The sequence below is a fragment of the Bos grunniens genome, chromosome 16, assembly GCF_055505025.1.
Source record: "Bos grunniens cultivar Pamir isolate PY7600 chromosome 16, Bosgru_T2T1.0, whole genome shotgun sequence".
NCBI lineage: Eukaryota > Metazoa > Chordata > Mammalia > Artiodactyla > Bovidae > Bos > Bos grunniens.
The window spans coordinates 1,077,882-1,105,858 of NC_141180.1; the positions used below are offsets into that span (position 1 = coordinate 1,077,882).

Here is a 27,977-nt window from a genome sequence, read left to right on the forward strand (position 1 = left end):
GTGTTCAATTCCCTGCCCCCTGCTGTTGCAGCACGAACGTTTGCCACAGACATACTCCTCTTCAGGAAGTCTGCCAGAAACAACTGTCACTACCTGCTTCCTAAACGCTTTGTTAAAAAAAAAAAAAAAAAAAGTTATTCTCAGTGAAAAATCTTCAACTTCACACCTACTAGCCTTAACCCCCAATAAACTCTGCCCAACATCATCAGGGTCACAATGAATGCCTATTCTTCCCAAGTCTCTGACTGTTAACCATTCAGCAGCAGACTGTCCAGGCAGCACAAACCTAGAAAGAGTTCCTCAATTCCTCGCCCCTCTAACAGTGCAATTCCTCCAAGTGAAAAAGCTAGAGTACGCACAGCATGCCTCTATGAGGTCAGCAAAGTTCAACCTATGAAGAGCACATGCATGAGAGAGTTCAGGGTCAGAGAGACACCAGCACTGGGCTCCAGGCCTGACCAAGCTCACGAGGCTCTCACCTCCGCTCTCATGCGTTTTGCTCGTCGGGCTGGGGGGCAGATTTCCGCGGGCTGCACAGACTGCCTCTGGGGAATACCATGGGGTTTGTACTCCTTGTCCTTTGTGTCTGTGCTCAGGTTTGGCTTCTGCAGACACTGGAAATAAAACACAACTGTGCTGATGAATTTCTCCCGTTTTAATCTTAAGAGAACTTCAGTGGATTTTTGCAGGGTATATTTTACAATTACTGATGGAAATACAGGTGTGCAATTTTTACAATCTACATAAACGCAAAGACAAGTCTGCAGTTACCAACCATATACACACAAATATAGTTATAACACCTTGAACTTTTTTCCAGGAGGTGAACAGTGCTGCTTCAACTCATGTAATTGCTGACGTCATCTCCTCAGGTTACACCAGGCCACAGCAGGCGCCCATGAGCCAGTGGCAATTATCCCTGCTTACAACTTGTCAATTAACTGAAGGTCCAAATTGCTAGAAAGGCCCCTATATGTTCCCAAAATAGCTTTCCATACTTGGAATATCTCATTAAAAAAAAAAAAAGTTTACAGCAATGAAATGTGGAATTCAGGAAGTTTTCTAAATTATGTTATGCTACCCTGTAGGTTCAAACATAACTAGCCACCTTCTGTTATCAAAAAGTTATCATTTGAATTGAGAAAATAGATCACCTGACTGTTCTCCCATATTAAGGCTTTCCTTTTCTTCAAGATATCCCTACCAAGTCTCACTCACAAGGCAAAGGTTCACAGGCATCCCACAGCAGTAACTTTGGTTCTGGTCATACAACAGTGTCTTTTTGCTCTGATTTTTCTTTTTGGTTTGATTCTAAGCCCACTGTAAAAGGGTGATTTAATGCCAATGCGACAAAACAGTGACAACAAAATATTACCACTGAATCTAATATGAATTTCAAGAAAATACTACTCCTTTGTAAGAGGACCTACAAACATCACAGGTAGCATTTTTAAGAGCAGTTTCCACAACGTAAGCACTGAAGGCTGTTATGTCATCCACACTCAGAGTAAGATACACTGAAGTGATAACCTTCTACAGCTTCTGCTCTGCGAGTACCATTACAACCACAGCCTCACTAACATGACTGGCTCCTTCCTCATGACATCTGCAAAAAGAATCAAGAGAAAGGGGGAACAGAAATACAGAGACACCACAGAGCAACCATCTAACACAGTCTATTTCTAACACAGAATATTATGTACTATTAACAAATACTATTACAGATTGCTGGATACTCTAAACAAGTAACAAATCTACCACTGGCGGCACAACCTATAAACATTAAATATTCTTATTCTAAGAGATCTGATCTAGAAACATCAATTCAGTTACAAGAGAATATCACCGGCATTGTGTAATTAATTAAGAGTATGTTCAGTGAAAACATGTAGATGGGAATAAAACCTGTCCACCACCTAAATTAGTCACTTTCATGTATTATATAAACTTTCTATTGAAACCTAAAAGTATGTATGATTGTGGACATATGAACTGGGCTGATTCATAGACATTTTTATTAAGTGGATGGTCAGAAATCAGAATACTTTATGTGTGGTTTAGTCTCCACTAGTGTGAATAGTCCCATAATACATGATCTGCTTGGTTGTATAAGGGCTTTGAAGAATCAAGATAAAATCAAACTCAGAAACTTTTAAGAATGTATATGAAGAGATTAATTTGTTTCAAGTGAAAGTGTTAGTTGCTCAGTCAATTCAAAACACATCTGATGTGTTTGTTTTATATTTAATGCTATCACATGTCAACTCTCAAACAAAGGTTTGCAAAACTGGGACTTAGAGGTAATTGGTATCATCACACTGTAAGGACATCATCCTCCAGAGGCAAAGCAATCCCGTAAGACATTTAGAACACTCGAGACACAAGGCTGAAGCTCTGGCCCGTGCTAGCTCATCACCGCTCACTCTCTAAAGTTTCCCGAAACTTACTTCAGGCTCGAGTTCAACAGTTCCTTCACAGAGCACTCGTCTCCCCCAGCCCTTACTAAGGGTTTATCTTTCAAGAGAATTTTTAGGTTTACAGCCTAGTTGAGAGGAAGGTGCCTAGATTAACCATACAACCCTTGCCCCCAACACATGCACAGCCTCTCCCATTATCAACATCCTCACCAGAGTGTTAGAACACTGGCTTCGCCGGATCAATCTATACTGACACATCACCCAAAGTCCACAATTCACACTGCAGGGCTCCCTCTTGGTGACGTACCTGTTCTGGGTTTGGACAAAGGTGGCGTATCACTCGGAGTGCTTTCGCTGCCCTCACAGTCTGCTGGGCTCTGCCTACTCCGCTTACCTCCGCTGCCCCCAACCCCTTGCAATCACTGATCTTTTTTCACTGTCTCCATGGTCTTGTCTTTTCTAGAATGCCACTGAGTCAGAATCATACAAGTATACCCAGTCCTTCCATTAGCTTCTTTCACGTAAAGAAACACACGTAAGCTTCCTTCTTGTCTTCTCATGGCTTGACAGCTCATTGTTTTAGGGCTGAGTAATACTCCATTGCGGAGAAGGCAATGGCACCCCACTCCAGTACTTTTGCCTGGAAAATCCTATGGACGGAGAAGCCTGTTAGGCTGCAGTGCATGGGGTCGCTAAGAGTCGAATACGACTGAGCGACTTGACTTTCACTTTTCACTTTCATGCATTGGAGAAGGAAATGGCAACCCACTCCAGTGTTCTTGCCTGGAGAATCCCAGGGACAGGGGAGCCTTGTGGGCTGCCATCTATGGGGTCGCACAGAGTCGGACATGACTGAAGCGACTTAGCAGCAGCAGCAATACTCCATTGTCTGGGTGCTTCACAATTTGTTTATCCATTCGCCTACTAAAGGATATCTTGGTTGCTTCCAATTTTTGGCAATAAAGCCGCAACTCTTTGGGTAAATACCAAGGCATGTGACTGCCAGGCTGTGTCAAACATGCTGTGACAAACAGCATGTTCCGTTCTCTGGTCACTCGTGCGCTATCCTCTATGGCGCCGGCGCCGTTCTGTGTCCCCACGAACAATGGAAAGAAGCTCCTGCTGCTCCATACTCCAGCAGAACCGGGGGCCGTCGTGTTCTGGATCCGGTCACTCTAATGATGCACAGTGGCCTCTTGTTGTTTTCCATTAAAAATACACACATTTTGATTCTCCTTTCCTCTAAGGATTATTTTTAAAACTCAGAAATGGGCACAAAATTTACACACAAAGAATGCAACATGAGAAATCAAATCAAGGTCTGTATTGGGACTTCCCTGGTGACCAGTGGTTAAAAATCTCCCTGTCAACGCAATGGACAGAAGCTTGATCCCCAGTACAGGAAGATGGGACACGGGGCAGCTAAGCCCAAAGGCTGCAACTAACGAGCCTGCACCGAGCTCACACTCAACAAGACAGCACTCCAAGAAGGCCACACGGGGACCGGAGGGCAGCCCCACACGTGGCAAAGAAAACCCAGCACAATCAGAAATAAGTAACTTTTTAAAAAAAGAGCTCGGGGTATAAAAAAGGGAATGCCACAGATTCATTAAAAACCTGTATCTTCAAAAATATACACTGACATGTTAAGCAGGAAAAAAGTAAGATCAATTCTGTACATAAAGAATATACCTCCATTTGTACGTATGTGCATAAAGACAGCCTCAAAAGGAAACAGAGGAGAGGATTAGGTGGGATTTATTTTCATCCTATTTCCCTTTTAGACTTTTTCCACAATGAACGTATCAGTAAACCCTCAACAAATATTTATCTGTGTTGTAGATGCAATATGTGTAAAGGGTTCTTTAAATATCCACTCCTTTCAGACTAGTATTGTATAAATGCTTACATACTTTTCAACTATGAAACTGCGGGCCTCAAAGTCCATAGACTGAGCTATTTCTAAAATGTCGCAACCCATAAAGCAGAGAGACTCTTTCTCTGTATTCATCTAACTTCTGCACCAAGAAGGTTAAAAGGAAAAAATCTATTGTGGCAAAAATATGTAGATCTGATTATAAAACAAAGGCATAAAGGTTCCACACACAGTATTCTAAACTATTTCATCCATGGGTTCACTAAGCACTCACACAATCCATGTATCTTTAAACAACTTTCTGAATATTAGAATAGTCACATTCTTCAAGGCTAAAAAGAACACCTTCCTGGAATCGAGAGAAAGAAAAAAATGCTATGAAAATCTATAGGATGCAAGCATCACTGATGGTATATTTGTATCAGGACACAGTTCTGATTTCACCCTCTGCAACAGTGATACCTTCCTACTTCTCTACAAAGCAGTTTCTAAAACCACAGGGGCCCCTGCTCTAGTGCACAATATCTCAAAGGGTAATTATGATATTCTTCCTCCTACCAGGGCCTAAAATAAAGTGGGAAGTTTTTATAATACTGTTTTGCTTTTAATCAGAAGGAAGTTTTCATCTGAATAATTTGGCAAACACCATCTTTGTAAGGAAACAAACATGGTTACACAGGAACTATCTATCAGAAAAGGGACCCATTAGCTGTCCAGCACTGCTAAGTACCCTGCGTGAATGCTAAGTCTCTTCAGTCGTGTCCAACTCTCTGCGACCCCATGGACTGTAGCCCAGGAGGTTCCTCTGTCCATGGGATTCTCCAGGCAAGAATACTGGAGCAGGTTGCCATGCCCTCCTCCAGGGGATCTTTCTGACCCAGGGGTCAAACCTGCATCTCTTAGGTCTCCTCCATTGGCAGGCGGGTTCTTTACCACTAGCACCACCTGGGAAGACTTACCAAGTTCCCTAACTCTTTACCAAAATCAACATTCTATTGGAAAATCTGGGAGATCTCAGCTGGCAAGAGAGCACACAAGCAAGATATTCCACGTGCTATACTTTCATGTGACAGCCAGAACTACATTTTTTAAAAGCCTCATACTTTTTTAACTTATTCTTCATCATTTATTTTGGCTGTGCTGGGTCTCCGTTGCTGCACACAGGCCTTTTCCAGCGGTGGCGAGTGTGGCTCCTCTCCGGCTGCGGTGCGGTCTTCTCACTGTGGTGGCATCTGCTGCTGCCGGGCAGGGACTCTGGGCACGTGGGCTCAGTAGCTGTGGCACACGGGCTTAGCTGCCCCACAGCATGTGGGACCTTCCTGGACCAGGGGTCAAACCCATGTCCCCTGCATTGGCAGGTAGAGTCTTTACTGGTGGACCACCAGGGAAGACCAGGAATATACTTTAAATTGTAAGTGAATGCAAAAGCATGAGTTGTAACAAGTAGGTAATAACCAACTGCTCATTGTAGGAAAGGAACATATATAGTAAGCTTAATACAGGTTTCAGTGTTTTCAAAAGACTATTTCCTCCATAACCTTATTCATTCCAAAAACAACCTTTTTAGTATGTTCACTCTCGAAACAGAACAAAAACATCAGAGGAAAAATTGAGTCTTTTAAGGAAGAACTCCATACATAATCAAGGCCTTTTCATTCCTCCCAAAGACCATGTACCAATAAGCAGTGAAATAAAACAGGTTAAGGCTAGCCCCACTCACCCTCAAGCTGTCTCCAGACAGAAATAAGTTGTAGGGGTTCAGAATCCGCTCGTAGTGTCCTCTGATATGAGAGCCCACGGCTTTGCCAGGAGCAAAGCCCATCTTGGTGGCAATTTTGGTCCATTTTCTATCCTTGCAAACAACTGCAAATCCACCTTCCTCTGCAACTAACTGTTAAATAAAATAGCAAAAGAAATTAGAAACATTTATAGGGAAATCAGTTCTAAGGCCTAGGTATGGCACCAAAAATAAAATGTTCTTGACTGTGATCTTTTTTAAAAAATGCATTTTCAAAGTAAAAAATTGCATACATATATATACACTATTAATTTTAAACTAGAAATTGAAAACACTGCTTTAGACAGCGTAGTCCATTAACTTTTTGTACTCCTCCAAAAGCTACTTCTCAGTTCCCCAAAGGAGTCAAGATTTTCTATGAGGAAGAACTAAATTAGCAATGAAATCTCTGATAAAGACAGAGTTCGAGCAATTGGTCAAACCCAGTGACCCTTCAAAATCTCCATAAACTGATGAGTAGGAAGAACAGCAGCATGTCAGGTGGAAATAACGCAGGCTTTGGACTGAAATGAACTTTAAGGTAGAGAATTATAACTCAAGCCTTTTCAAACTGGTCACTTTGGACACTGAAAGCCACTGTTGTCTTATCTGTAATAAGAGAAACAGGAATATCGAAGAAGACCATTGTGAAGTTTAAGTATGACCAAAACCAGGTGGTAGCAATATGCTTCACAAGATAAGGCTTTCAAACCTGAAAAGCAGAGACCAATTAATCATAAAACTGAATGATGAATTTCATCTTACGTATTTCAAGCAGCAGTAAGTTTCTTATTTTAAGGCAATGAAGATCAAATTCATGCTGTCAGAAAAACTATTCAATGAGAAAGATGGTCATTAGGCTTTTTTACCTTATTAAGCTGAAACAAGTCCAAGATCTTCCTCTCCACGTGTGGAATTTTCAGAGTACTTCCCTGTAATTCCCAGTACTTTGCAATCTGGTCCAGGAAATTTAATTTTACACGTGTTTGAGCCTAAATGACAAAGAACTGAGCTTTACTCTTACCCAGCTTATGATAAAGCTCCTTTCCTGTGCATGTGATACTTTCATTCTTAGAATATTTAAGTGCAACAGCACTTATGAATTCAAGAGAGAAACTGTCCCAAAATATACAAAATAAAACTGATTAAAGAATTACACATAAACAATCAAAAATTTAATTCAGTCCCTACCATGTACCAGGTTAGTAGCAGTTACACACTCAGGAAGTCCTTGCGTAACATAAACAGGCCATCTGAAAAGTTCTTCATTTAAAGGAGTATCATAGGTAAGCTTCTATATGCCCCTTTGGTCTTTTTACAATTTCAGTATTTTAAAGTTCTATTTTCTCCAAGTACAAATTGTCTTATTTGCTCAAATGCAAATCTAAAAGCACATTTACAACAGCAGTTCTGCATCAATTCTAATAGTCCTGATAGCTTAACAAAAAACAAACTCTCTTAAATGTTATTCCTTTAACAGATCACTAACTGTAGCCTACAAGTCGTTTTTTTTTAATTATCTCATTTTTCTTTCCCCTCATTGTGAAATTCACAGTTCTACGAGTTTTATCTTGCATAAGATCAAAATTGACATCAATATTCAGATATTCCCAACCATGTCAAAGTTAATACCCATCTTCCTATCTTTCAAGCTTAATGTGAAAACACAGTGAAATACCTGAAAATATATACTCTAGATGCTACTACTGCCAATGCCCGCAGAGTTCCAGTGGACATATTTTTCATTTAAGAATGTTTGGTTTGGTATAGAAAAATAAAACATGGTTCAGTATGAAAATTAGATTAGCAAAACATTTATATGAACAATGTGCCTTTATGTGAGACGCGCTCAAGTCTTATTCGCCCAGCACTCTAGGGCTCAGGTCACCCAGGACTAAAGAAGAAACACTCCCCTTCTCTGGAGAATCCCAGGCTATTCATTCCTCCTTGGGGAAATAAAGTGTGTTCTTAAATCTAAGTGAAGACACGCAGAATGGAAGAACATAAGAGCAGGAGGGTCTTCTCCACGAAACAGCTCTGAAAGCAAATGCCTTTCAAAATCTAAATTCTACTGGTTGTCATCTAGATTTACAAGGATTTAAATGCATTTATGGTTTTTCCCGTCGTCATGTATGGATGTTAGAGTTGGACTGTGAAGAAGGTTGAGCACCAAAGAATTGATGCCTTTTAACTGTGGTGTTGGAGAAGACTCTTGAGAGTCCCTTGCACTGCAAGGAGATCCAACCAGTCCATTCTGAAGGAGATCAGCCCTGGGATTTCTTTGGAAGGAATGATGCTAAAGCTGAAACTCCAGTACTTTGGCCACCTCATGCGAAGAGCCGACTCATTGGAAAAGACTCTGATGCTGGGAGGGATTGGGGGCAGGAGGAGAAGGGGACGACAGAGCATGAGATGGCTGGATGGCATCACTGACTCGATGGACGTGAGTCTGAGTGAACTCCGGGAGTCTGTGATGGACAGGGAGGCCTGGCGTGCTGCGATTCATGGGGTCGCAAGGAGTCGGACAGGACTGAGCGACTGAACTGAACTGAACTGAACTGAAATGCATTTATTAATAGGCTGGCAATTATTGACAAAAATCAGTGTTTTTAAATGAAATTCGGTTTGCTTCAAAAGCTTATCGCCATTTGTTTTACTATAATTAACAATTACTAGCTATACTTTAGTTTCCTTGAAGCCACTGGATTTGCAACAAAGCCTAGTTCAGAAGACCCCCTCTAGAATACTAGAATACAGGCAACCAGAATAGTGCTTAAGACATTACCTCCAGTTCATTCAGCCTCTGGATACGTGGGGTAAAATGAAGTTTGTCAACATCACAGGCAAATGGTGGCTGCCAATCCTAGAAGAGAAGCAAAGGCTCTCATTAGAAAACTTCATAATTCTCACACTTAGAAAAACTGTTTTGAAGTTAAATCTCTGGTTAAGTACAGTACATGTTATTTCTAATAAGTCAAGCAAAATACAGAGTAGTAGTTTCTTAACCGTGTTCCACCAGAACAGCAAAATATGTACGATTACCCTTCTCCAAATAAATGACACAGCCTGCACACACCCCTCTTCACACCCTTCCAACCAGGATCGAAAGATGCCACTGAAAGATCACCAACCCAAGCAAAAGGGGCTCTCACTCCTCTCTTCCATGAGGATCTCTCACTTTACAAAACGGCTGTGAAGTGAAGTCGTTCACTCGTGTCCAACCCTTCGCGACCCCACGGACTGTAGCGTACCAGGCTCCTCAGTCCACGGAATTTTTCAGGCACGCGTACTGGAGTGGGTTGCCAAAGAGCTATATTAATGTCAAATTATATACAAACTGTATTTTAATATCTGTAACCTAGTAACATTAACCTTTATTTTAAAATTGAGGATAAATTCTTCCTCTGGGGGAAGGAGGACTGACATCTAAAACCAACTTTAAGAATCATCCTTAACAAACCTATTGATCCGGGTTCTTGGAAGAACTATTAGAAGAAAACTGACAAGAAGGAGAGTGCATATGAAACTGTTTCCAAGTGGAAAAAACTGTTCACAGTACGAGAATAGTTACAAGGTGTTAAGAAGCACCCTGAGTTAACCAACAGGCACAGAATCAGTCTGGAACAATGAAAAGGTTCTGGAGATGGACAGTGGTGACGGTTATGGAACACTGTCAATGTACTTAATGTTACCAAACTGCACCCTAACGATGGCTTCCTTTATATTATGTACTATTTTAGTATTTCAACATAATTTTAAGACAAAAATTATACTGTTGTAGAGCTCTAATAGTGGCTTCCCTGGTAGCTCAGACGGCAAAGAATCTGCACCCAGGTACAATCCCTGAGTCAGAAAGAACCCTGGAGAAGGAAACGGCTACCCACTCCAGTACTCTTGCCTGGGAAATCCCATGGACAGAGGAGCCTGGTGGGCTACAGTCCATAGGGTCACAAACACACACATAGCTCTGTTTATTGACACTGAAATTCTCCCTTACATATGTTTTGGAAGAAAGAGGAACAGGCTATGCATAGAAACACAGAACACGGGAAGAGCAAAACGCTTAGCAGTGGTTGGTCTCTGGTAGGATGACAGGCGCTGTTTCTTTTGCTTCATTACCCATTTTAAATACGATCTGAAATATGTTACATCATGTAACACCTATTAGTAGTGATAATTTTAGATTAAGAGAACAAGTTAATACAAATGCTGGTTACTGTAAATAACAATAAGATGCTCTGCAGCTGTAATGAGTATCTAGACACTCTAAACACGGAAAGACAGCCAACAGTGAAGGAGTAAAAACTAAAACTCGCAAATATTTGTCTTAACATTTGTGAATTCTAAAGACTATCATAAAGACAGGGAGAAAGAGGTTATTGTAATTTCAAATTTATATTGTTGGAATTTATCACTATCGACTGCTTTTAGTTTAAAATTAAAACAAGACTTTGCTTTTGTGATAGAAACACTTAAGTGAAAATGCTCACCAGCAATGCCTGATTAAACATTATGTTAAAAAGTAGATTAAATATTAAAATTTTTTAAAAAAGGAAATAGCAGATTACACATTGGTACAAAGCTATTTACTACAATCCCAAAAAGAATAGGAAGAAGAAAGGTAAAAATGAGCCCTGTTTAACAGGTCAATTACAGATCAGGTCTTAAGTGTCTAATGCTATCTTACAGCCTCTTCAACAAACACCACAGCTAATGTTTAAATGCTAGTTAAATATACTATATTGCAGACTTACAAAAATACTACCTATTTCATCCTGGGTCAAAAAGATTAAAATGATTTTTGTTTACCTTGATAACTAAAGATAAGGAAAGCATTGTGTTTAATTATATGCATACAATGCAGCAGAAGAAAATCACAACGCTTCTCAATATTCTGCAGCGGTATAATGGAGACTGGATGTTGCTCGGGGCGTTGCTCTACTGCTTCATAGAAGCCGTGCGCTTTCTGAATTGAATTGATATGAGTTGGAGGTTAGACCAAAAATATATCAAAGATAATGTGTCAGATATGTTAAGTAATGATTAACATAATGCCCAAATGACCTGCAATTTTTATAGATTAAGATTTATGGGTAATGTATGATACCCTCCAATGAATCAAATATGCCTATTTCCAAAACACAATGATACAGAAGTTAACTTCATTGTAAGTCTACATATTAAAGTTTTCTAAATTAAGGTATGCAGTGTCTTTGTATGTATGTAGCTTATTTAATTTATACTTGGTTTTAGCCTGCAACATTTTTTGAGTAAAATGAATCCTAAAAATCACACATCAAAGGGAAAACAATATGTGTTTGTCCTCAGGAAGTTCACACAGTGCGTATAACATGTTTAAAACCAAAACTATTTCAGTAGATTATTCCTTCACTAAATTCAGATCACTGCAAACTTTTGTCTCCTCCTCTGGTTACAAAAAATGAGATAAATGGGATAAATGTCATTCAGTTTTGAGTCTTCCACTGTCAGGGGCAAAGCTCTACTCCAATAAAAGAACTGCATATTCTGTGCAATGCTCACTGTCATATTATCCTTGGCAAAGTCTGGCCTCACTGAGCCATGACCTTTACGTGTGGAAAAAAGCCATCAGAGATACAACATTGTGAATTAACTAATCCCAAATTTAAAAAAAAATTAAAAATAACAGCCATCAGAGAACGAAAGACACCCTAATAAAGCTTCTAAGAAGTGAAAATTTTCAAACAGGAATCTAATGTTCAAATGTCAAACAATGAAAATTTCCATTTAGAAACATGGTGATAATTTTTGGTTTGACAGTGAAGTATCTAAAAGGGATATCATGTAATCTAACCAAAATCTTGCCCTCTACCAATAAAATGATTCATAAAATCATGCTTTTTTTTAAACATTAGAAAAGCAATTTCTACATGAACTAGGTATAGATTGCAAGGAGTCCCATATCAATTCCCTGCCAAAATTCATTTTAATTTTCTTTAAAAACTTTAAAATGTTATGATATAAAAGTACAGTTATATTATTTAAAGGCTCAATTATTTTCCTGAGCATTAAAAAATATATTCCTCGGGAAGGCAGTTAAGTAGGACACTGAAGCTTCCAAATTCTGAGAGAGGCCTGAGAAACACCACGTAAACACTTTCCTTAGTCCCAGCACTAACCTAGCAACAGTAACTTACAGCACATTTAATTCAGAAAAATGCCTGAAATGATGAACAGTATGAAAATAACTTCCATAGAACGTTAAAGATTTTTCAAAAACACCATGAAAATTCACTTCGTAGATGATCCACTATTAACACCCACATACTTAATATACTAGAAGCTGTTTTAATGTTTCTAGAGACTGACATCATTTGAAACCTAACAATCAACAAAATGGGTAAGTATACTCTACAGAGGTTACAAGTTAGTTCTCCAATTCAAAAGCACATTTTATTAGTTCACAAAGAATAACACGAATTAAGAACCAAAGCTTCTTTCTAATTGCATATATTCTATCAAACCCACTCATCACTCAAGAAATGGACTCACGGGATTTGAATTCAATGCCAGCAGAGCTAAAACTCAGTGTTCCAAAGCAGATTCTTAGAGTTTTTATGTTATCAACACTACCACAGAACCTCAGTGCAAATTTTAAGGATCCGAACAAAGAATTTATCTTAGAATTTTAAGGCAAGTTAGAAAAGCTTTCTGTTGAGCTGAGGTGGTAAGATTAATCAGCCTTAATGAAGATTTCAGTAACATATATATGAAATACAATTAAAGACACTTTCTCATCCATCAAATAGTTGGTAAGACAGCCTTAAGACATCGGCACAAACGCAACAGACAGTACGCAGCACAGCACAATCACCATGAACCGTGAGAACGGACTTCTTACTGACGAGCCCCTCAGGCATCCACTGCCACTCACGATGATGCTGATAGGTGTCTAGCAGGAAAGTTTTGTGACAAAGGCTTCATTCAGAGTCTTCTCAAAGTAAATACACGCTGGTGCTGCTTCTCCTTTGCTTCTTACTCCCCTCAGGGCAGACCTGGCCCCAAGCACTTTAATTAGCCACCAATTTGTTCAAGTATGTTTAAGATTGCCTGGCCTTAGTGAGCCACTAGTAAAAACACTTTGAGAATTTTCTTTTTAGACTATGGAACACTTTTATATCTTAAATATGAGGCACTTAAATTGTAAATAAAATTAAGTGTATGTGGCTTTTTCTGGGCAGGTTCATAGCTTTCACCAGGGTCTCAAATGGGTCTGTAACCAAAGGTCCTGGGAGTATATCTGGCTTTCCTTTAAAAATTTTGCATTTTCAAGTTCTTATCTCACTACCCCAACCTACTTTCTTTCAATACTTTCTCCTTTTACTTAACCAAGCATAATAGTAACAGATAAAGACACTTGTTCCTCAGAACGTCAGCATTACTATAGGACAGAAAAAGAGCAATATAGTGAAAGTCAGAAGACTAGAGTCTGCGTTTCATTCTTTACCACCACTTGGCCAATCTCAACTTCTCCCTGCAGAAAAGTATGAAAAATAGCTACCTTCAGGACTATGGTGAGAATAGAAATTACAAATGTAAGTGCTGCTTACTATAAAGCAAAAGTAACAAGCATTACATCACATTGAGTTCTGACGGCTGAAATGTAATTTTCCTCTAGTAAAAAGTCAATGCAACCTCAACTCTCAAGGAGCATATGACCTCAGAACTTTAAGAGCCCCACCCTTTCAGCCTAACTCTAGTTGGCACCTAGTTGCCAACCAGCACTTTTCATCATAGCAATTTCAACACAAGTTAATAAAGAGTTCCCTTAAATAAAGCAAATATTTTATAGCAACTAGAAACAGAGTATAACCTTTAAAAAAGAAGAGAGCAACATTTTTTAAAAAAAAGAAGCAACAGTGAAGATTGGTTCAAGATGGCAGAGTGGAAGGACGTGCACTCATCTCCTCCTGAGACAACACCAAAATCCCAACTAGCTGCTGAATAACCATGGACAGGACAATGCAGGAACCCATCAAAAAAATATACCCCACGTCCAAAAACAAAGGAGAAGCCACAACCAGACAGGAGGAGGGGAGCAATCACAATAAAATCAAATCCCATACCCACCGGGGGGGCAACACAAAAACTGGAGAACAACTAAACCGCAGAGGCTCCCCCACTGTTGTGAAGGTTCTGAGCCCCAAGTCAGGCTTCCCAGCCTGGGGGTCCAGCAAAGGGACTGGGAATCCCCAGGGAATCTGCCCTTGAGGGCCAGTGGGATTTGGTTACAAGACTTCCACAGGACTGGGGGAAATAGACTCCACTCCTGAAGGGGGTGTTTTAGTTGCCAACTCGTGTCCGACTCTTTGCAACCCCACAGATAGACTGTATGTAGCTCACCAAGCTCCTGTGTCCATGGGATTTTCCAGGCAAGAATACTGGAGTGACGAGCCATTTCCTCCACCAGAGGATCTTCCCCACCCAGGGACTGAACCTGTGTCTCCTACACTGCAGGAGGAGTCTTTACCAACTGAGCCATCTTGCGTGCACTAGGACCCAGGGGAAAGGAGCAGTTGACCCCACAGGAGACTGAACCAGACCTACTTGCTACTGTTGGAGGGTCTCCTGTGGAGGTGTGGATCAGCAGGGGCTCACCACAGGGACGGGGGCACTGGCAGCAGCAGCCCTGGAAGATGTCCCTTGGCATTAAGTCTTCTTGGAGGTCGCCATTAACCCTACCATAGAGCCTATAGCATATGATAGGGTTAATGCAGATTCCCTGGAGAAGGAAATGAACACCTACTCCAGCATGCTTGCTTGGAGAATTCTATGGACAGAGGAGCCTGGCTGCAGCCCATGGACTTGAAGAGTCTTGCAAAGACTGATGGAGTAACAGTTTCACTTTCAGAGCCTATAGATCTCAAAGCTGGGTCGCCTCAGGCCAAACAACAGGGAGGAAGTGTAACTGCCACCCACAGTAGATACTTGGATTAAAGCTTTATAAGAAATTTTACCAAAAGGAAGGATCTTCCCTCAAAGCTCAGTGGGTAAAGAATCTGCGTGAAAGGCAAGAGACCCAGGTTCGATTCCTGGGTCGGGAAGATCCCCTGGAGAAGGAAATGGCAACCCACTCCAGTATTCTTGCCTGGAGAATCCCATGCACAGAGGAGCCTGGCGGCCTACAGTCCATGGAGTTGCAACAGTTGGACACGACTAAGCAACTAAACCACCACCACCACCAAAAGGAACCCCCCTGCCAATGCAGGAGAAGACTCGGGTCCAATCCCTGGGTCGGGAAGATCCCCTGGAGGAGGGCATGGCAAGCCACTCCAGTATTCTTGCCTTAGAGAATCCCATGGACAGAGGAGCCTGGGGGTCTACAGTCCACGGGGTCACAAAGAGTGGGACACAACTGAGTGAACACAGAGAACTAAAGAACAGAGATGAGCAATACAGTGGAAGCAATCGACAGCAGAAAAACTCAGGCAGGAGAACAGATAAGTGACCTGGAAGGCAGAATGGTAGAAATCACTGCCGTAGAACAGAATACAGAAAAATGGGGGGAAAAAAAAAATGAGGGCAGTCTCTAAGAGACCCTGGACATTAAACACACCAACATTTGCATTATAGGGGTTCCAGAAGATGGCAATGCTCCCATTTCATTCAGTTTGTGTTCTCTCTTTTTTTTGTTCTTTGTCAAGCTTTCATCAAGCACAGTAGAAAAGCTTTTTATACACATATTATATATACAAATAGTATGTAAAATATAGTTTAGAAAACTTATGAGTTTTTGCCTAGCCTAAAAAATTAAGACATTTTGAGTCTACTTGTTTGACTCAGTAAAAAACTTTGATATAGTTCCATGTATTTTGGCATTTAGTATTCATGCTAAAAGTCTAAAAAGACATTTTAGGGATTTTTTTTTTCTTAATTTGAATGAAGCTTGAAACTTCTAATCCATTTCTGAGAATATAAGGAAATACTATGTTGTTTAAAAAAAAAACATAGGAGATTAATGTGATACAGTATTATTAACTAAAGTATAGATTTTGTTCAAACTTCACAAAATTTTATGCTGCTGCTGCTGCTGCTAAGTCGCTTCAATCGTGTCCGACTCTGTGCGACCCCAGAGACGGCAGCCCACCAGGCTCCCCCGTCCCTGGGATTCTCCAGGCAAGAACACTGGAGTGGGTCGCCATTTCCCTCTCCAATGCATGAAAGTGAAAAGTCAAAGTGAAGTCACTCAGTCATGTCCGATTCTTCGAGACCCCATGGACTGCAGCGCACCAGGCTCCTCCATCCATGGGATTTTCCAGGCAAGAGTACTGGAGTGGGTGCCATCGCCTTCTCCTAGTGTACACTATCTTTTTAATTTTTTATTCAAGATTCCACATTGTATTTAGTTGCACTGAGCAGCTTCAGCTGCATACAACCAAATCTGGAAAATTCTCTTTTCATTTTTATTCTCTTACAAATATTTTCTAATTTTCCTTGTTTCGGCTTCTTAGATACAGCCATCGTTTAAAAGTGGACATTTAACTTCCAAACACATGGGGTTTTAAAAGTATCTTTGATATTAATTTCTCACTTAAATGCCTTCTTCTCTGTAATCACCCTGTGTGGTTTTTCAGTTTTCTAACTGTATTGAGGCTTTCAATATCTAACTCAAAGATCTCTCTTGGTAAATGTCACACTGTACTTGAAAATATGTGGGTTATTTTCAAATATCTTTTGGTACTGTGTGAAAACTGTACAAATCTTAATTACATTAAATTGGTTCACAGTGCTTTTTTCAAGTCTACTATATCCTTCTACCTCTCTGTATATTCATTCTATTAATTTTTGAGTTTGATACTGAAACCCCAACTAAAAAGTCTTAATTTACCTACTTAGAAAAAAAAAAGAGCAATATATAAGTGGAAATATATGTAACTCTGTTCTATATTTTCCAAATCTCCTGTAATGCATTATCATACCTTCATAACTTAAAAAATAAAAAAGATTTTAAAAAAAAGTTAACAGTGTATTTGGAATAGAAAAGAACTTGTTTTAACTTGCATCCTGTCTAAATTTTATATATCTATATATACACATAATTATTAAATCCCTCTGTATATACTTTACATTTAACTAATTAAAGTCAGAATAAACAATAAACTTAAATAAAATTAAATGGCATCACTGACTTGATGCACATGAGTTTGAGCAGGCTCTGGGAGCTGGTGATGGATAGGGAAGCCTGGCATTCTGCAGTCCATGGGGTTGCAAGAGTTGGACATGACTGAGCGACCGAAATGAATTGAAAATTAAATATAACAAGCAAGGGCTCCGTACAATCCCCATGTGTCACTTGCTCGGGGCTGAGTCCTGAGGCACAGTGGGGTCTTATGCCTTCCCCACACCGTAGTCACCTGCCCAGGTTCAAAGCCTGACTCTGCTGTGTGACTCTAAACTAGATTAATCTCCTTGTGCCTTGTGTACACGTAAAAGAGGAAATCAGGAAGCTTAAGGAAAATAATACGGGCAAAGCCTTTAGAGAGGTACCTGGCATTTACACAGTAAATGGCAGGAAAAAACATGTTAACGATCAGGAAATGTTCATGTTGCAAAGCTGTGTTGTTTCCAGGAAGCCTAACGCAATCGTTTCTCTCTTTTTTGATTGGTTATGTTTAAAACAATGGCTGTGATTCTCTAATCTTCATTATAAATTTGTATAAAATGGAATTCATTTATATATACTACTCAAGGTCCATTCATCTTTTTTTTCCCTGTATTCTTTTTCCAGCATTAGATACACGCATCCTGCTTTTTGAAGCAGGATTTTCATGCTGAAAGAGCTTCCTAGGGAATTCCCAGGCAGTCCAGGAATCAACTCTGTGCCCAGGTTCAATACCTGGTCAGGGAACTAAGATCCCACATACTGTGTGACGCGACCAAAAAAAAAAAAAAAAGAGAGAGAGAGATTCTTATCAGACTGTTTTAGGCAAATTAATTCAAGTGTAGAGGCAGTTAACAAAACTGTCTAGAGAGGAGGTGCTAGGGTGGCAATGGAATTCAACTTGTGTAACACAAAAAATAACACTCGAGGGCAAGTCCACCTATGGTTTCATGGGTGACATCAGTATTTTCTACTGACAAAGCCATTTTCTGTATGACCACTATGTAAAATTTCCTGACTGCATACTTTCTTATGGGACAAAGGCTAAGGAATACAATAGGTTTAAAATATACTTTCTTCCCTAATACAAAAGTAATCAGGCTTATTACTGAAATTTCAGAAAAAAATATAAAGAAAAAAATCAGCCATAATTGTAGAGAAAAGCCTGCTACATTCTGGTATACATCCTTCCAGTGTTTTTTCTAAGATACTTATCTTCATAATTTCAAACCCTCCCCCAAAAAATTACATTGCATTTTACTTATTACTATAGTGATAGATAGATAGTGAAGTCGCTCAGTCGTATCCGACTCTTTGCGACCCCATGGAAAGTAGCCAACCAGGCTTCTCCGTCCATGGGATTTTCCAGACGAGAATACTGGAGTGGGTTGCCATTTCCTTCTCCAGGGGATCTTCCCGACCCAAGGATCAAACCCAGGTCTCCTGCATTGCAGGCAAACGCTTTACCGTCTGAGCCACCTGAGAAGTCCAATATTTCATTGTATTGGTACTTTAATAATTTCTTATTATTGGACATTGAGATTATTTCCTTTACTTTTCAACGTTAATCATAAACAAAACATTTATACCTTCTAAGAAGCTTCTTTCAGCTTCATTCAAGGGTCACATTTTACACACTGCCAAGTACAGGAAAAAATAAATCAATGTGATCACAGGAACCACAGGTGCCTGCCTGAGACCACCTTTTATGAATGACAGTGAGTTCTGTAACAGAGAAGTATAAAACTAAGGAAGACTTTAAAATGAAAACTACCTTCCCAGAACAGTGCTATGATGTGCAATAAATGTTACTGACAAGCAAAGTCTAATTAGGAAAATGAATTTTAATTGTCTCTATAAAGATAAGATTAAAAATATAAAAAAAACCTCTCACTGCTAAAAACTTGTCAATGAGGAAAACTTGGTGACAAGTATTTGAAAACAATATTTAGTAAAATACATCATGCTCCTTATTTAGATATGGGCAGCTGTGTCAAGTGAGGTGCATGTTGTAGCAGAGGGCTTACTTTAGTTAAGGTAAGAACAAAAACTCCCACAGCTTTAATGTTTAAATGTTTCCACAGCCAACAGGAAAGACTGCAAGGAGAACTGGCTCCTGAAAAGAAAAAAAAAGTTGCTGCCATGTCCAGTCAGTCCTCCTCAAAACTGTCAAGGTCATCAAAACCAAGAGATCTGAAAGACTGCCACAGCTAAGAGGAGCCCAAAAGACCTGACAGGTGAACGTGACGTGATGTCCCAGGTGACATTCTGCAACAGAAGACATCAGACGAAACTGAAGTGCACCTGTTTGTTCATGGATTTATACCACAAATGTGTCATATTAGCAGGTCATTGACAGAATGTTAGTAAAGCGGGAAGCAACTAGGTGAGGTTCTCAAACGACCTATCTTCTCCATTTTTCTGTAAACTTAAAATACTTTAAAAGTTCAATTGAAAAATAATTTGGATCAATTTTTATCTTATATTTCAAACTTCTGACTCCAAAATAGAACTGTCAAAAACCAAAACACAATCATATCTTTGATATAAGAATTTTAAACTTAATGACAAAATGAGACCAAACAGGCCCACTTCAACAGTTGTTACAGGTTATGTGAGAAAATCTATTGTTTGCCTTTTGAAAACACTTCAATAAGTTTTTACCAAAACCTCTACTGATTTTATAATTGCCTCTTTAAAGGTTGAGCACAAAGAGAAACCACTTCTGCATAGACCCTAGATTTACTCCTACTGAGTTGAGCCTTTGCAAAAATAAGTTCCTTTTTTACCACTGTGACTCTCAAATTTTTGGCCTTAAGTAGGCTCCAAAATCACTGCAGACAGTGACTGTAGTCATGAAATTAAAAGACGCTTGCTCCTTGGAAGGACAGCTATGACAAACTTAGAAAGTGTATTAAAAACCAGAGACATCACTTTGCCAACAAAGGTCTGGATAGTCAAAGTTATGGTGTTTCCTTCCAGTAGTCATTAACAATGTGAGAGCCGGACCACAAAGAAGGCTGAGCGCCAAAGAATTGATGCTTTCAAACCGTGGTGCTGGAGAAGATTCTTGAGAGTCCCTTGGACAGCAAGGAGATCAAATTAATCAATCCTAAATTAGGAAATCAACCCTGAATATTCAATGGAAGGTCTGATGCTGAAGCTCCAATAGTTTGGCCACCTGATGCAAAAAGACCCCGATGGTAGGAAAGACAAAGGGCCTCAGGAGGACGGGGTGACAGAGGATGAGATGGTTGGATGGCATCAGACTCAATGGACATGAGTTTGAGTAAACTCAGGGAGATAGTGAAGGACAGGCAAGCCTGATGTGCTGCAGTCCATGCGGTCACAAAGAGTTAGACACGACTGAGTGAATGAACAACAAAAACAACCCCTTTAAACTCTTAAATTAGGACCTCAAAGAGATTTATTTTAGATAGGTTCTATCTATTCATTTTTGTTGCATCAGAAATTAAGACTTAAAAATATTCATTTAATAATAAGCAAAGAATTGGTGAGTAGTTTTCTTTTGCCAATCTCTGGAATGCCTGGCTAAATAGAAATAAGCTGGATTTTCGTTATCTTATGCTATCACTCTGTTGTAGTATATGTTGTTTCTGTTAAAGTATATGAAGAAAAGCTGGTCACAGTTAAACATTTAGTTGAAAAGAAGTTCCCTTGAGCCTGCTGAAAAGGTCCAGTGAACTCTCCAAGAGTCCTCTGCCCTCACCTTGGAGACAATTGCCCAAACAGACCCCTAGAGGGTTCCCCCTTCAGTCTGTCCAGATTTTAAAAGAAGTCCTTTAAGTGTCTTCTCCATCCACTAACAACGATTTCTTGACCAATCAGTGTTATGCCAGTATTTTTAGAAAAGGTACATGGCAACCCATCTCCCCTAAAGTCCTAACACCAAAAAGATCCTGAAAATACCAATGCAATCATTTGCAAATATACATGGTCTTTAATAGTTGTACTAAGAAAATAAGTACCAAGAGATAAAAACTTCTGTTAAAATTATAACTCCTATAGATAGGGGCTGGTAAAAAAAAAAAAAAAAAGCCAGTTTTCACTTTTACACAACTTCTTGTTTAAAATAACATGTTTTAATTTCTGAATAAAAAGTATTTGGAAGGGAAAGCACTGTTTCTATGGACCATCTCTTAGTAAATGAAAATACATCAGAAAAAAAAAAAGAGAGACACATATCATGGTATTCAGTTATTAAGCGCTAGTCTAAATAAGCTCCTTTTTCAACATTTTTAATAAAACTTGGGAAATAATACTCTGCATTTACAAAGGCCTCTAATGACTTGAATTTATTATTGTTAAAACCATATGAAAATATAAAACAATCCTCCCGTTAATACTGCTTTTCAGACTTCAAAGACAGTTTCCTCCCAGGTCCCTCTGTAGGAATAAGCTAAGTACAAAAACCCCCTTGATAGGTGACTACCAAGCTATCTGGAGCAATTCATACAGATTTTTGGCATGTCCCAAAAGTCTCATAAAGCCTATAATGGAAGGATCCTTTTAAAATTCACAGAGAAAGAACCTCAGCTCAGTTCAAGTCGCTCAGTTGCAACATCTGACTCTGACCCCATGGACTGCAGCACTCCAGGCTTCCCTGTCCATCACCAACTCCATGAGCTTACTCAAAACTCATGTCCATTAAGTCAGTGACGCCATCCAACCATCTCATCCTCTCCATTCCCCTTCCCCTGCCCTCAATCTTTTCCAGCATAGGGTCTTTTCCAAGAGTGAGTTCCTCGAATCAGGTAGCCAAAGTACTGGAGTTTCAGCTTCAGCATCAGTCCTTCCAATGAACACCCAGGACTGATCTCCTCTAGGATGGACTGGTTGGATCTCCTTGCAGTCCAAGGGACTCTCAAGAGTCTTCTCCAACACCACAGTTCAAAATCATCAATTCTCCTGTGCTCAGCAGTTCAACTCTCCAATCCATACATGACTACTGGAAAAACCATAGCTTTGACTAGACGGACCTTTGTCAGCAAAGTAATGTCTCTGCTTTTTAATATGCTGTTCAGGTTCATCATAGCTTTTCTTCCAAGGAGCAAGCATCTTATAATTTCATGGCTGCAGTCACCATCTGCAGTGTTTTTGGAGTCCAAAAAAATAAAGTCTCTCACTGTTTCCATTCTTTCCCCATCTATTTGCCATGAAGTGATGGGACCGGATGCCATGATCTTAGTTTCTTGAATGTTGAGTTTTAAGCCAACTTTTCCACTCTCCTTTTTCACTTTCATCAAGAGCTTCTTTAGTCCTTCTTCACTTTCTGCCATTAAGCGTGGTGTTATCTGTGTATCTGAGGCTATTGATATTTCTCTCAGCAATCTAGATTACAGCTTGTGATACATGCAGCCCGGCATTTTGCATGACGTACTCTGCATATAAATTAAATAAGCAAGGTGACAATATACAGCCGTGACATACGTTACAATTTGGAACCACTCTATTGTTTCATGTCCGGTTCTGTTTCTTCTTGACTTGCATACAGATTTCTCAGGAGGCAGATAAGGTGGTCTGGTATTCTCATCTCTTGAAGAATTTTCCACAGTTTGTTGTGATCCACACTGTCAAAGGCTTTAGCGTAGTCAATAAAGCAGCAGTACATGTTTTTCTAGAACTTTCTTGCTTTTCTGATGATCCAAAGGATGTTGGCAATTTGATCTCTAGTTCCTCTGCCTTTTCTAAATCCAGCTTGAACGTCCAGAAGTTCATGGTTCAAGTACTGCTGAAGCCTGGCTTGGAGAATTTTGAGCATTACTTTACTAGCATGTGCTGCTGCTGCTGCTGCTGCTAAGTCGCTTCAGTCGTGTCCGACTAGAAGTGCCCAATAGACGGCAGCCCACGAAGGCTTCCCTGTCCCTGGGATTCTCCAGGCAAGAACACTGGAGTGGGTTGCCATTTCCTTCTCCAATGCATGAAAGTGAAAAGTGAAAGTGAAGTCGCTCAGTCGTGTCCGACTCTAGCAACCCCATGAACTGCAGCCTACCAGGCTCCTCCGTCCATGGGACTTTCTAGGCAAAAGTACTGGAGTGGGGTGGCATTGCCTTCTCCGACTAGCATGTGAGATTAGTGCAATTGTGCAGTAGTTTGAGCATTCTTTGGCATTGCCTTTCTTTGGGGTTGGAATGAAAACTGACCTTTTCCAGTCCTGTGGCCACTGCCGAGTTTTCCAAATTTGTTGACATATGGAGTGAAGCACTTTCACAGCATTATGTTTTAGGATTTGAAATAGCTCAGCTGGAATTCAATCACCTCCACTAGCTTTGGTCATAGTGATGCTTCCTAAGGCCCACTTGACTTCACATTCCAGGATGCCTGACTCTAGGTGAGTGATCACACCATCGTGGTTATCTGGGTCATGAAGAACTTTTTTGTATAGTTCTTCTGTTTTATTCCCCTGGAGACGAAATGGCAACCCACTCCAGTATTCTTGCCTGGAGAATCCCATGGACGGAGGAGCTTGGTGGGCTACAGTCCACAGGTCGAAAAGAGTCGGACACGACTGAGTGACTTCACTTTCACTTTCTGTTTTCTTGCCACCTCTTAATATCTTCAGCTTCTGTTAGGTCCATACTATTTCTGTCCTTTATTGTGCCCATCTTTGCATGAAATGTTCCCTTGGTATCTCTAATTTTCTTGAAGAGATCTCTAATCTCTCCCATTCTATTGTTTTCCTCTATCTCTTTGCATTGATCACTGAGGAAAGCTTTCTAATCTTTATTTGCTATTCTTTAGAAAGGTGTAGCTTCTCTTCTTCTCTCAGCTATTTGTAAGGCCTCCTCAGACAACCATTTTGCCTTTCTGCAGTTCTTTTTCTTGGGGGTGGTCTTGATCCCTGCCTCCTGTACAATGACATGAACCTCCGTCCATAGTTCTCCAGGCACTCTATCAGATCTCATCCCTTGAATCTATTTGTCACTTCCACTGTATAATCATAAGGGATTTGATTAGATCATACCTGAATGGTCTAGTGGTTTTCCCTACTTTCTTTGATTTAAGTCTGAATTTGGCAATAAGGAGTTGATGATGTGAGCCACAGCCTGCTCCCGGTCTTGTTTTTGCTGACTGTATAGAGTTTCTCCATCATTGGCTGCAAAGAATATAATCAATCTGATTTCAGTATTGACTATCTGGTGATGTCCACGTGTAAAGTCATATCCTGTGTTATTGGAAGAGGGTGTTTGCTATGACCAGTGCATTCTCTTGGCAAAACTCCATTAGCCTTTGCCCTGCTTCATTTTGTACTCTAAGGTCAAACTTGCCTGTTACTCCTCCAGCTATCTCTTGACTTCCTACTTTTGCATTCCAGTCCCCTGTGATGAAAAGGACATCTTTGGGTGCTAGTTCTAGAAGGTCTTGTAGGTCCTTCATAGAACCATTCAACTTCAGCTTCTTCAGCATTACTGGTTGGGGCATAGACTTGTATTACTGTGATACTGAACGGTTTGCCTTGGAAACGAACAGAGATCAATTCTGTTGTTTTTGAGACTGCACCCAAGTACTACATTTTGGACTCTTTTGTTGACTATGGTGGCTACTCCATTTCTTCTAAGGGATTCCTGCCCACAGTAGTAGATATAATGGTCATCTGAGTTAAATGCACCCATTCTAGTCCATTTTAGTTCACTGATTCCTAGAATGTCAACGTTCACTCTTGCCATCTCCTGTCTGACGACGTCTAATTTACCTTGATTCATGGACCTAACATTCCAGGGTCCTACGCAATGTTGCTCTTTACAGCATCAGACTTTACTTCCATAACCAGTCACATCCACAACTGGGCGTTGTTTTTGCTTTGGTTCCGTCTCTTCACTCTTTCTGTATTTATTTCTCCACTGACCTCCAGCAGCATATTAGGGACCTACCAAGTTGGGGAGTTCATCTTTCAGTGTCCTATCTTTTTGCCTTTTCATACTGTTCGTGGGGTTCTCAAGGCAAGAATACTGACGTGGTTTGCCATTCCCTTCTCCAGTGGACCACGTTTTGTCAGAACTCTCTACCATGACCCATCCGTCTTGGGTGGTCCTAAGGGGCATGGCTTGTAGTTTCATTGAGTTAGACAAGGCTGTGGTCCATCTGATTAGTTTTTTGTGATTGTGGTTTTTCATTAAGGATAAGAAGCTTATGGAAGCTTCCTGATGGGAGAGATTGTGGGGAAAATTGGGTCTTGTTCTGATGGGCGAGGCCGTGCTCAGTAAATATTTAATCCAATTTTCTGTTGATGGGCAGGGCTGTGTTCCCTCCCTGTTGTTTGACCTGAGACCAAACTAGGGGTAATGAAGATAATGGTGACCTCGTTCAAAAGGTCCTGTGCACTGCCAAACTCAGTGCCCCAACCCTGCAGCTGGCCAACGCCAACCCACGCCTCTGCTGGAGACTCCTGAACACTCACCGGCAAGTCTGGGTCAGTCTCTTGTGGGGCGCTGAAAGAAAGATCCTAAGAAAGCTGAATCTCTAGAGCAAATTATCTTCCCCTTGAAGAGGCTGACAATACGATGGTCAATCATGAAAATTTAACAGGAAAGCACTATTCATTTCAGGTCACAGACATCTTATGGTCACTGAAAGAGTCTGCAAGAGTTCCAGATCCTTGTCCGCTGCAGTGATTGTAGCTGGTAAGAACATCACTTCAGCATGCCTATACAGCCACATCGTGATCCAGCAGCAATACTGCAGTTTCTGAAATTATTTAGTAAGTAGTTTTCATTTAAAGTTGAGAAAAGATTACATACTTCAGAAAGATTACAAAAATGATCTGTCAGGGAAAGGACTTGAAGAATGAGGTTGGACTCTGCCCCCTCAACCTGTACTTGGTAACACCCAAACCAACCTGGGCACCAAGGGCAGGCAAAGTTAAACAGCCCACACTCTATCTTTAAAGCCTTATTAGACCTGAGAACACATGCTCTACACTACACTTTCAGTACTTGACAAACTGGGCTCTCCTGGACATTCAAAAATCAAGGTCAGGAAAGGGACAGCAGTGACACTAAAAATCAGCCTGAGCCTAGGAGAAGATACTAAAGATGAATCTTTGTTCTGATGTTCTATCTCAAGCTCCGTTCCGTTCAGTCGTGTCCGACTCTTTGCGACCCTGTGAATCGCAGCACGCCAGGCCTCCCTGTCCATCACCAACTCCTGCAGTGCACCCAAACCCATGTCCATCGAGTCAGTGATGCCATCCAACCATCTCATCCTCTGTCGTCCCCTTTTCCTCCTGCCCTCCATCTTTCCCAGCATCAGAGTCTTTTCAAATGAGTCAGCTCTTCCCATCTATCTCAAGACACATTTGCAATTGTACAAAAAAGAAACATAAATAGTAAGCCATACATTTAATTAAAGCAAATATTTAACAGCTGTCGATCCTGCTGCAATTAAGATATATTAACTATAAATCTAATAACAAAAGTGGAAATTTAAAAAAAAATTAAATTAAAAAAAATGGAAATAATTTTAGAATATGTATGATCCCTAATAGCCATATTCAAAGGAAAGGACTAAGCTTGAACCTGAATTGGAATTGCTAGGAAGCTGCTCTGTTCACCCCACTACCAATCACCTAATATTTACAGAAGGATAACCGGACCGTCTATTCAATATACTCGAATTCTGACCATGCTTCAAGGCTAGATCTTCTGTATGAAAGATAAAAGGATGTAATATTACACAGGCAAGCTCAATTTAGGATAGTAGATACAGGTCTTATGTCCAAAAATCTTGAATTTATCTTATGACGTATCTCTGTTACTGCTGTACAGACAGCACTATCTTACTTCTTTGACACGTACTGCCATATTTAATAATCAATTTAGGAATTCCTGGAGGTTCAGTGGTTAGGACTAGGCGCTTCCACCACTGCAACCCAGGTTCAACCCCTGGTGAGGAAACTAAGATCCAGCAAGCCGAGCAGCGTGGGCATAATAATAAATCTGATTTATTTATTATGTGATTATGATGCACCCGACCCCAAAATATGAGGAAATTCCAGCCTGATAAAACTGGTCCTCATTTGAAGGGCTGCCTGGAATCAATGGGACACACACTACCAGATCAGATCAGTCGCTCAGACGTGTCCGACTCTGCGACCCCCTGAATCACAGCACGCCAGGCCTCCCTGTCCATCACCAACTCCCGGAGTTCACTCAGACTCACGTCCATCGAGTCAGTGATGCCTTCCAGCCATCTCATCCTCTGTCGTCCCCTTCTCCTCCTGCCGTCTTTTCCAATGAGTCAACTCTTCGCATGAGGTGGCCAAAATACTGGAGTTTCAGCTTTAGCATCATTCCTTCCAAAGAAATCCCAGGGCTGATCTCCTTTAGAATGGACTGGTTGGATCTCCTTGCAGTCCAAGGGACTCTCAAGAGTCTTCTCCAACAGCACAGTTCAAAAGCATCAATTCTTCGGCGCTCAGCCTTCTTCACAGTCCAACTCTCACATCCATACATGACCAAGGGAAAAACCATAGCCTTGACTAGACGAACCTTTGTTGGCAGAGTAATGTCTCTGCTTTTGAATATGCTATCTAGGTTGGTCATAACTTCCCTTCCAAGGAGTAAGCGTCTTTTAATTTCATGGCTGCAGTCACCATCTGCAGTGATTTTGGAGCCCCGCAAAATAAAGTCTGACACTGTTTCCACTGTTTCCCCATCTATTTCCCATGAAGTGATGGGACCGGATGCCATGATCTTCGTTTTCTGAATGTTGAGCTTTAAGCCAACTTTTTCACTCTCCACTTTCACT

At 40.5% G+C, this 27,977-nt stretch overlaps 1 protein-coding gene across 4 annotated transcripts in view; it reads right to left on the bottom strand.

Moving 5' to 3' along the window:
- The window catches only part of KDM5B (lysine demethylase 5B), a 73,805-nt gene that overhangs the window by 33,143 nt on the left and 12,685 nt on the right, over positions 1 to 27,977 (bottom strand). Inside the window, exons 1-5 of one of the 4 annotated variants that reach the window (XM_086343069.1) lie at positions 9,202 to 10,062; positions 8,856 to 8,933; positions 6,940 to 7,062; positions 6,014 to 6,184; positions 480 to 614 (exon numbers count right to left, since the gene is read on the bottom strand). In XM_086343069.1, coding sequence (XP_086199195.1) covers positions 480 to 614; positions 6,014 to 6,115 — 237 coding nt within the window. In that variant the 5' untranslated portion in view covers positions 6,116 to 6,184; positions 6,940 to 7,062; positions 8,856 to 8,933; positions 9,202 to 10,062. Of the gene's footprint in view, positions 1 to 479; positions 615 to 6,013; positions 6,185 to 6,939; positions 7,063 to 8,855; positions 8,934 to 9,201; positions 10,063 to 27,977 lie in introns of those variants that run through there. The other 3 variants (XM_086343066.1, XM_086343070.1, XM_086343068.1) reach the window with 3 other exon arrangements.